The sequence below is a fragment of the Aspergillus udagawae genome (assembly GCF_001078395.1).
Source record: "Aspergillus udagawae IFM 46973 DNA, scaffold_7, whole genome shotgun sequence".
NCBI classification, from domain to species: Eukaryota; Fungi; Ascomycota; class Eurotiomycetes; order Eurotiales; family Aspergillaceae; genus Aspergillus; species Aspergillus udagawae.
Genome location: NW_025091270.1, coordinates 2454077 through 2464900, shown reverse-complemented (window position 1 = coordinate 2464900; position 10824 = coordinate 2454077). Strand labels below are relative to the sequence as shown.

Sequence of the window (10824 nt, the reverse complement as noted above, 5' to 3'; positions counted from 1 at the left end):
TGTGTCAAAAAAAAAGTCCGCTAATTCGTTTCCTTATCTCCAGTACAACGATTTGCCTCCGATATTTACCTTTCCTCCATGATTCCAGCTACAGCTTTGCTTGGCAAATTTTCCACTTGCCCTCTATTGCTAGATAAGGGCCTCCTCAACAGTCAGAGGATGAGGCGGGACTAAAAGTCTAGAGCGGTCTTCAGTAGCCATGCACCAGAATGCAGCTGCATTCTAGACATTCATGTCAGGCCACAGGAATGCAATGCAGTTCGTCTTCATAGAGGTTTACTATTCATCTTAGTGAATGTACATTAGGTACTTAAAGGACTCCAGGCTAACTGATCAGTAACAGACGTAGACGACATTGGTGCCACTCAAGCGCCGGCTCTGCTAATAGTGATAGGGACAGGCTGGCTGGGTACCAGCCATTTCTCCCTAGGGTATAATTGAAATCGTCTCTTTGGTTCTTTGTTAAATTGCTTGTCCTATACAGACCTAGTGCATGGGAGGTTTTCATTGTCCCCGTATATATCGGTTTACTCTCAATTCTCCAGAATACACGCAAGGAAGTACATACTACTAGTAATTATGAAGAAGAAAGGTAATATCAACAGCTCATTACCTATTCATTACCTATTATGCAAGGAGCTATAGGTGCCGACGAAAGACCCGTCTGAAACATCCCAACCATGTCCTCCAGGAGACAGTTCATTTTTTCCGCTGGCTCACTTGCAGCCTTTTAGCCCAGAGGTAATTGTAGTCCGGCATTGCCTCCCTAACCCATTGTTCCATTTGCTTTGCTAGGCTCTCACCAAATTCCACGTCCCATTTTCCTCTCTCCAGGGCAATGTCCACAGTGGCCGGCGTTTTCTCTTTTATCAGGCAAGACGAATGGTTTAGCGTTGACATCATTACTTCCTCGGGAGTTTTAGGACCGACTCCGGGCACATCATACTGAGAGTTTCCAGATCCTGCCGAATCCCAGGCAAACTTAACTTCCGCTGGAGACATCCCTATGAGCTCGCAGTATTTCAGAACAACCTCCGGGCAATGGATGACATCCTGAGCATCCAAGAGTATCGGAAAGCATTTGTCAAGCTGCTCCGCTGAGATTGACTGGGTGCCACGTTCACAGCACCAATCGTAGAGCAGTCTAGTCCATTTGAGAGTCGAGTGCAGCTCCATCAGTGGTTGGATCTCATGATGTCCAGCAAATCCTTCTTTCTCCAGATTTGCAGCAGCCCGGTAGAAGGATGGCAATGCTAAGGCGGGATGGCGTATAAGAAAGGTCACTGTCCAAGACTCCAGGTACGTGTCCGGGAATATAGTAAAATTATTCAATGAAAAGCACTCCTCAGCGCCCTTTGACGTCGGAACTTGGATGCCGAGTCGCAAAGACGCCTGGTAATCGTGCTTCAAGATATAATGATTGATTGCGGCAGGATCCGCTATCCATTGGGCATGTTCTTTGGCGAAGAAAATTTTGCCTTGAGAATCTGCTGACTGTGCCATGTTCTCAAAGTTGTTCAAGCTGAGTTGAAATGCTTTTTGGACTGCTTCTACGTCCCCTTGACTCCAGTGCTCCATTGGTCTGCGTTGGGAAATGACCTTTCGCACTTCCATGAAGGCGTCCCAGAAAAAATATCCACCCTTCTCGTTCGACAAGACGTTCGTTTGCTTCTCCAAGGAGAGCATTTTCACCAGTAGATTGGATGCTGTTCGAGGGTAAGTGATTAATAATATACGCTTCCGCGACGTGGGGAGGAGTGCATCATTGTTCGGAGCCATAAGTGATATAGAAGCTGCCAAAAGGAACGGAAGAAATTAAGGTTCAAAAGGGTGGTATGAATGAGGAAGGGCGGATATTCGGTGTATCGGTCTAAAGTAAGCTGGATGTTAGCGTGGGCAAGTCAGGAGGATAAATATGGAAGCATTACTAGGTACAAGCTTAGACATCTAGACTTTGCCATCTCTAACTCAGTTGGATGTGGACTGAAAGAGCCCAGAAGAGTATCTTAGACTCATGAACTAGCGGTGATACCAAACCAAAGCTTAAGTACCATAGTGAAGCAGCGCATTGGTAAGCAACAATCAACCCTTGCCTGTAGCATTCATAGTGCGGAATGTTATTGGCGGAGAGAAAGTATAACAGTCATAGTGGAGGTGTAATGCATTACGGGAAGAAATCTCAGAAGAAATCAGGGGAATTACGGTGATGAGCTCATATAAGCCACATTCCAAGTCCCGGAATGTAGCACTCAAGATTTGGACCCTTCCTTATCACAAACTTCGGGGAACATCCACTTAATGTAATCGCGATCAGCTTGCACTGCACCAACACATTTTCAAAAGTGTTGCCGAAAGCGGACTTTGAAGTTCCTGATAAAACCCAATTTCTAGCCTCTAGCCCGATTGTGACGTCTAGTGCAGCCGCATTCATGAGCCAGGGAAGGGACCAGTGTGCAGAGCTTCGATGTGCTTGGCTTTCAAGTCGATGAGGCCCAGAACCGAACCTCGCCGGGAGTCCCGCAAATAGTACGACGGCCCATTAGTATCCTAAAAATCCACCATACGTTCTTCGCACTGAGTGGGCTCGGCTAACTTCAGTCTTAAACTGTCAGCCAGTGAACTGTAACCAGACTTTTTGGCTCTTTTTCTTCATATCGCCACGAAGGTGACCATTGGAGGGCCAGAGTAAGTGGTACCTCAATCTGTTCCTTACAGAACCTTCCAGCAGACTTGTGGTGTAGAAGTGGATTTGCTACGCGTCCCTGCTTTGGTTTTTCAGACACAGAAAATTGCAGCAGAAAAAGGAACCATAGAAACTCAAGCAAGGTGAAAGTGCAGCGGACTTTAATGTTGCATTAGACATGACGTAAATATACATAATCCGGCTCGGTTTCCACCGGAATCGCGTCGAAATACAGTTTAGAAACACAAAAACGGCCTAAAACATCCTGAGTGACATCTCCATTGCAACGCTACGCGGGCTAGCTAGTATAGCTTGATGTTTAAGGAGATAAATCATGGTGTAATACTAGGATTGCAAGGTTGAATGGCTCTCAGCCCTTGTAGGGTTGTTCCTATTAATGCTCCGGACTGTCTCTCGAAATCAACCGTAGTTATTTGCAGTGTTCATATCAGTTCAGGCCCTTGCCAGTATACTTAAGGACACAGAGGGTGATCTCTCATAATCAAGACGCTATGGTTTTGAACCAGAACCACTTAGTATCATTTAAAAAGAGACTGCTGGGGATTGGTTGCATCTTGATGTTCGTTCACATGATGAATTGCGCCACTTGGACCTCATTTCAGTCAGTAGGTGAAAGCTACAATTTATGGGTCATCCAGAGACTATGCTGACTATCTTCGATTTAACAAGCGGCCGGATATCCGCACCCCAGTACTTGATATCAGCATAAAAGACGATAGGCTTCTTACCCCGGGCTACCTATTCCTCACTCCCTATGGCGTAGATATGCCTGGGCCATATATCTTTGACACTTCTGGTGTTAGTGCAATACCGCTGCTCTAGCACCTAACAGTTCTGACATATTTAGAATCTTATATGGAGCGGGGCTGATAGCTCTACTACTGAGATATATCATGGCTTGCATGTTTGCCCTTATAATGGATCAGACCACCTCTGCTTCTATCAAGGAATCCAAACTGAGGGATATACAAGGGGTCGCCAAACAATCTTTGACAGCACTTACAAGCCAACAGCCACTGTGCAAAGTGGGAATGGGATGCTTCCATGTGATTTACACGAAATGACGGTCCTTGATGGAGAGACAGCACTCCTAACAATATATCAAACAAGGCCTTACAACCTTGAAGAATATGATATAAATGCTGCAAATGGTTGGGTTATAGACGGTGTCTTTCAAGAGGTTGACATAAAGACAGGAAAAGTTTTATTTCAGTGGAGATCGCTTGACCATGTTCCCCTTTCAGCTTCCCAGACCCCTCTTAGGTTAGATGAAATGGTTGGTGATGGCCTAACTAATAACAGTGCTTGGGATTACTTTCACATCAATTCAGTGGATAAAAATCACGAAGGAGACTACCTTGTGTCTTCAAGGCATGCCAGCTCCATATACAAGGTTTCCGGCAAGGATGGGTCCATTATATGGCAACTGGGTGGCAGGCAATCATCTATACAACTGACAAATTACAATTTCTCCTATCAACATGATGCCCGGTTTCGAGAGGAGAATGAGACCACAACTGTTCTCTCTTTCTTTAATAATGGAAGCAACCAACATCAAAACACATCGTCGACTTCGTCAGGAATGATCATCTCTGTCGATCACAATACGAACACCTCAACATTGATCAAACAATACAACGCTCCGGGTGATGGTCTGCTCTCAACGTTCCTAGGAAACACTCAGATATTGACAAACAACAACGTCATAATTGGATGGGGCAATAATCCTTCAATTTCAGAACATACAGAGGACGGCACTGCCATATTCTTTGCCACATTGGTGGGTATAGATGTACAGAACTACCGTGCATTCAAATATAACTGGACCGCAAAACCAAATGACCCTCCAGCCCTTCGGGCAGTCAGCACATCTGGGAACTCAGCAACCACCTTCTGGGTTAGCTGGAATGGAGCCACAGACATAGACCGTTGGAGGATTCATGCTACAACCCCTGCATCCGACGAATTTGTGCCTTTAGATGCAATACAAAGACAAGGGTTTCAGACTACATACACCAGCATGAACTATCACCCGAAGGCTTTTGCAGAGGCTATTACAGCGGATGGGCTGAGTCTAGCAAACTCATCAGTTGTGGATACATCGTCGACGTTACCTGCGAGCGAGTAAGGATGCTAGGGCACTTGGCGAACCGAAATTCTATTATGATAAGTAGCGGTCAATATATTACCGGCGTAGCTCTCAGATTTGTCTTTCTTAACCTCAGTTTCATGGGATACTACTAGTACGTCGTCTCCTTCAGTGACCCAATAGTCTGATTTCATACATCCCACGAGTCATACGTATGATTAACTCATCATCAAGCTTTTCCATACTAGAAATATGGAATACCTCAGCACTCCGCGCAGGTGATGCTAGAGAACTGATGGACATGATATTATATGACTGTTTCTTTATAACCAAAGGTTGATATATGGCAACATTGGCTCTCAAGAGCAAGTCTAGCTTCTGCCCGCTTGGAGTAGGCACATTGGATGTGCAATGTCAAGGTACGGAGTTGTACATATAATACAGGTTGGAGGTCCAAACCACCCTTAAGTATTCTGGCTTTCCTAATGGCTGGTAGCCAGTAAGATAGATCATTTTTTATGCTTCAGAAGTGTTGCTTATAACTTAAAAACAGCTAGCAAATATAAGTTATATAAGGTATGAATCCACAGGGCGTAATGCTGTTATCTTCTCATTTTTATAAGAATTCAATGGTAAGGTGGGAGCCATGGCCATTAAATATAAGGATGTGTTGCTCTCCTCTCCTTGTACGACTGTCGCCGCCTCCACAAAATTCTAAAGCCCTTCAAGGGCTAATTCATCGGATATCCGCTACTTGGTGAGGTTGATGTCGTTATATATGGTGCTAAATTCTCACTCCTGTAAACCTAACACTCCATGAAGATACTGCTACCTTTAAGGATGAAGAATGGGTCTAGCTGCCAGCCATCCATAGCTATATATATAATAGCCATGGTGGTGTATCTTTCTTGACCATATTTGTAAGTAGATAATACCAGTGCGCTAATAATCCTACATCTTTAGCCTGGATACGCTTTGATTCTGTATTTCGCTTCACTGGACCTAGTTTTTAGGCCTGGTGGAAGAAGTTGCTTAGGCTTACCATCGTGTATAGGTAGGTGCCTAATTCGCTCACTCCTGTAGTAGCTTAGGTGTCACTGGTAAGTTGTGGTCACGCATATAAACTATCCAGTGTATCAATGTTTCCTCCTAGTGCCCCTTAAGAGCTTTATTAGCTGGTTTCCTAGCCGTACGAAGCTTCGTGCAGCTTTTGACGCGATCATGGTTGGTTTATGCGAGGAACGCCATCTTTGCTCGCGACCCTGGTGATATTTAGATTTTCTTGGACAGGGGCAGCCTCACCGGCCTCAATTAGGCGAGATTCATCTAATTTAGCAGATTTTGGCATATTGTGTGACGACAACAGCTTCAGAACGCGTGATCGTGGGTGGTTTGGTCAAAGTGATGGTTACGGTGCGATTGACGGTTACGGTGTGGGTGCGCTGCCAAGGGACGGTTATAGAACGCCCTTGTTATACATTCTTGAGCTTTGCCCTTTACGATACATTCCTGAGCTTTTGCAGAATTTAGCACCGTACCTGTGTCCACATTCTGTGAGGCAACACGTTCCGACGTAACTTGAATGAAAATGCTGCCTAGCCTGCGCGATCTCTTAAACCGCGATCACCTTGCTACTCGTTAGAGAGCTTATCCCTACTTATAAGCCTGGTCAGATCTAGAACTCTAGCTATAAGGCGAAACCAAGCCACCAGGCCAAAGAACCACAAAACCTACTGTGATTGGTTGGCATGCACAGTCTGCTGACTGTCGCCCTCATCGACGAAAATCTGGCACGAAATAAGCGTCATAACATTCCTAAAACACGCTATGCAGATTGATCAATTACAGCAAGGAAGGCTAAAGAGGCTGCTGCGGTGGAGAGAAGGTTACAAAGGCAGTGGGAGATGGTGCATGGTAAGAAGCTACCTATCAACGCCCACTTTCGCCGCCTAAGACACAGATACTTGGGGCTCATCTGAAATGTACACATTCCACATAACAGAGGACCCGGGGTAATTACTTCCTATAATAAAAGCCCATAATTACAAAGATCTAGTAAGTAATATTAGCTTATTTTGCATAATGGGGTTGAAGGACTGAAGGTTGCGAAGCTGTGGAGGTTACACAGAACCTTACCTGGACTTCTGAATGCGGTAGGGTGCCCTCTTGAATAAGCTGCGCGCAGCAAGCCGAACTCCCGGTAATCCAGGACGAAGGCTTCAAGGCTTCCAAGAGCGGAATTCCACTCTCCTGGAGCACAATATCTGGAAACAACCCCTAACCCATTTAAAGTTGACAATGGCGAACAGGAAATTTGATGCAGAGGACGATGTTCGTACAATGCGGCATTACTTCTCCGCTTTACACTCCTTTCATGGTCAAAATGTCCGTCAGGATGTTTATTAAAGATCACTATGTTATACTATGGCCTCCTTGGCTACGATGGCGGTTGCGATCTGTCATAACTAGTTTCCTCGCTCTTGCTTTTGTCTGGATCATTACCTTTTCCGCTCGCTACCGATCCTCTGTCACAGACGGGCCCGATTCGGAAGCCCTGCAGGATGCGTTTCAGGTGGAGTTTGGGACAGCACACGATGTCAGAAATGAGATGTATTTCACCGGTGGAACGCTTTCTTTGACATCAAACGATGGCCAGACTACTGATCCCCTGACACATCCACAACCAATCGTGTACGATCCTTACCCGGCCTACAACAGTCAAGACTGGAATCGGACATGGAGAGGTTCGTTTCGGCCTTGTATGGGTCCGCGAGCGAGGGAGTTAGACAGGACTAATCCAGAGGATATGATGTTAGTCTATCTTGGCAATCAAAGAGGTGCCGGTTCCCTAGCATCTATCTTGCTTCAACGAGAACACTAACTCTTAATAGACTTTCCCGCGCCGACGTTTGGCTCATACGACGCCATGGATTTGGATGATCGCGTCTGCGCAGATCGATTCGCCAGATACGGCGCCTACGGTTATGGTGAGAACGAAACTGATGAAGTTCCAGGGTTTAAAAAGCCCTCCCGAGTCGCATGGGACACGTTGCAGTGGGGGAATCTTCAACAGCAGTGTCTGGAGAGAAATTGGGACCGATATAGTAATGAGTCACTCGAAACAAAATACTCAAATGTATATCCCTCTGCAATCCCCCAGGCGCGACCACCGCGGCCACCACAGAAAAGAGCAGAAGCTGGCTCTGTTCCTAGGCTTTTCCCCCGGTCGGCCGTGCTCGTTCGCATCTGGCATGACATGAACTGGACCGAGAATGATAAGCACTACCTCCGCTCATTGATCATGGAATTGTCACTCGGCTCTGGTGCCGAATATGAGGTCTTCCTCATGGTGCACGTCAAAGACCTGTCGCTGCCAATCTTTTCGGACTCATCAACGGTCGAGCAGATCAAAGCAACATTTATTCCCGCAGAATTTCGGGATATTGTGATTTTCTTTAACAACAAGCTTCTAGAGGCCTGGTATCCGAATATCGAGGAGCACGAGTGAGTTATTATCCGGACAGCATAACGTACCGTAATAACCGGCGAGACATGGTATTGACATCTTATAGACCAGTATACCAACACTTTCAACCAGTGCAATACTTCTCCCAAATGTATCCTGAGTTTGACTATGTCTGGCAACTCGAAATGGACTCGCGAAACACCGGCCATGTGTATCATTTTTTTGATAAGGCAGTTGAATTTGCTAAAAGGCAGCCGCGCAAATATTTGTGGGAGCGCAACGCATATTTTTACACTCCAGAGGCTCATGGTACCTGGGAAGAATTTACGAACATGGTTGGCAACACCATGGCTGGTCGCCAGAGTGTCTGGGGCCCCTTGCCGGCAGACGAGGTGGAACCGGTTGGGCCCAGGCCCCCCGTGGAAACCCCAGATTTGGACGACTATGAATGGGGCGTGGGCGAGGAAGCAGAGTTTATCACTTTCTTGCCAATCTTCGACCCCAAAGGGACATTGTGGACGTTTCCTGACAAAATCTGGAATTTTCAGCAGGGTTTAGACACACCGCGCCGTGCCGCCGTCATTACCATGTCCCGTTCTTCCAGAAGACTGTTGACCCTCATGCATGAGGCACAGTCAAGGCGTGGTCTGGGCCTGGTCTCAGAGATGACAGCAGCATCATGGTGTTTGCACCATGGTCTGAAGGCTGTACATGTCCCACACCCCATCTATCTGGATGGGAAATGGACAGGCCGAGAGCTTGTGGACCGTTTCAACCCTGGTGAGCCCGAAAAAATAAATGGGGGTAACGACAGTATCTGGAACTGGAATCACCTTCTTGACCATATCATATACCGCTCCAGTTACATGTTCACAACCTACACGGCAGAAGACCTCTTTCGAAGATGGTTAGGATTCAAGTCTGACGATGGGGGAGGCGGGAAGGCGGTAATCGCTCACACCTAAACGTTACGTGTCACCTATCATGTCTAACTGGAACGCAGTACGAAGCAGTGCATGGCCGTCTATGTTATCCTCCTATTTTCCTTCATACAATCAAGAACACAGCGGAAGAGAAGGGGCCGATCAAGCCAGTTCCGTGACACAACAATGACCTGGGGCGGGAATTGATGAAATCAGCCTTTGGAACATTGAATGATAGCTAGACTTGGGCGTTCTTAGTGGAGCTTTTTCCTTCTGGCTGCAAACGACATGCCCGGCCGCATCCAGGACTCCCGGAGGAATGCAGGTTCCTTGCTTGCAATATGCGACAGACTAGCGTCAATTCTCGCAGCAATGACTTCAGTACGTACTGAAACAAGGGAAAGATGCAGTCTTGAAGTGTGTAAAAGCCTGATCCGTTCGGGTGGACAGATGTGGTTAGGAACGCCTAATGATCCGTTGGCCTGCACTGACCTTCTGCGGTGGACTCCCTAATCGCGCTCTGCAGCATCACCGGTGAAGAGGATTCGGTGCTGTACTCGCGATGGTTAAGCCTAACAATGCATATTGGGGCCTTGACTGTCGCATGTCTGGCTTGCTTCAGGACTGCCGCAGCGCGGGGACAGGAGTGGTCGTGGGGAACTAATCAATAAATATCGTGAATGTCCAATCCCCACTCATTGTTGGTAGCGAATGTGTTGTATGGTAAGATGGAGTCGATGCGAAAGGGCTGCACAGAGTCTGGCCGAAACGGGAGCCGAGGACCGGAGCTATTTTGTGGCAATTATTGCGGAATACGCAAAATCATTTAGACTCAAGAGGATTGTACCAAGTCGACCATGGCGCCAATTTCGAGTAGCAGACAGCTTAACAGGTTCTTATGTTTGTAGAGAGTCTGTGGTCATCTCCAGAGCTGCGCCTATATTGCTTCTTGATCCTAGACAGGCCCGGGTCAGAGGCCCCTCTTATAGACACTTCAATGTATTTCTATGCTAACGCGAAGTGGGACAGAGTTTTATACCTTATGTTGACGTACTCAGGAAGTGACGTAATTTGCGGGTGTGGTGAAGGTCACCGCAGAAAAAAGGTGTGGGATGGATAATAGCTTTGCCCATGTTTCAGTTTTACTTTTGCTTGCTTGACCTGGTGGGCCCTGCAGCACAGCGGAATAGTGGCCGCCGCCATGCCTTGTTGATGCTCGGCCTGGTCTTTGGACGAATGATGTTGGCCGACAGGCCTTCTTCTTTTGACCGATGAAAGTCCCATTGGGCGTTAAGTTATGGCACTATATGCTAGTCCGGAATAATGGACTACAAGCGGGCGGTATGAAGTTGGTATTCAAGTCATTCTGTATGCGCAGCTACACCGACTGAATTGCCTTACTCGGGTTATAGACCCAGTAAGTCCGTTTTTCCAGACATAACAGTCATATGACACCTTCAGTGTCATGTGCATGTCGGAGAGGTACCTCTCGTTGATCACTAGATATAGAATTGTCGATCGCCTTAACTTTAATAGGATGGGGTGAATGGAAAGCAAATGTGATCAGACATCCTGCCATCGAGCCCGACACCGGGGCCTTCAGGGAAACCCCACGAAGTTATCCCCTCTGACAGAGACACGG

General features: G+C 46.8%; 3 protein-coding genes across 3 annotated transcripts; 2 read left to right on the top strand and 1 right to left on the bottom strand.

The window, feature by feature from the left end:
• Positions 1 to 699: 699 nt before the first annotated feature.
• Aud_009505 (uncharacterized protein) lies at positions 700 to 1686 on the bottom strand (the record flags this gene model as incomplete). Its single annotated transcript, XM_043294357.1, has 1 exon — positions 700 to 1686. One exon carries the CDS (start codon positions 1684 to 1686, stop codon positions 700 to 702), a length of 987 nt encoding a protein of 328 aa, XP_043150292.1.
• A 2600-nt stretch (positions 1687 to 4286) lies between these two features.
• Aud_009504 (uncharacterized protein) lies at positions 4287 to 4832 on the top strand (the record flags this gene model as incomplete). The annotated part of the gene is made up of 1 exon (XM_043294356.1): positions 4287 to 4832. The coding sequence occupies one exon, from the start codon at positions 4287 to 4289 to the stop codon at positions 4830 to 4832; it is 546 nt and encodes a 181-aa protein (XP_043150291.1).
• A 2344-nt stretch (positions 4833 to 7176) lies between these two features.
• Aud_009503 (DUF3405 domain-containing protein) lies at positions 7177 to 9224 on the top strand (the record flags this gene model as incomplete). The annotated part of the gene is made up of 3 exons (XM_043294355.1): positions 7177 to 7537; positions 7685 to 8297; positions 8366 to 9224. 3 exons carry the CDS (start codon positions 7177 to 7179, stop codon positions 9222 to 9224), a joined length of 1833 nt encoding a protein of 610 aa, XP_043150290.1.
• Between the last annotated feature and the right edge of the window lie 1600 nt (positions 9225 to 10824).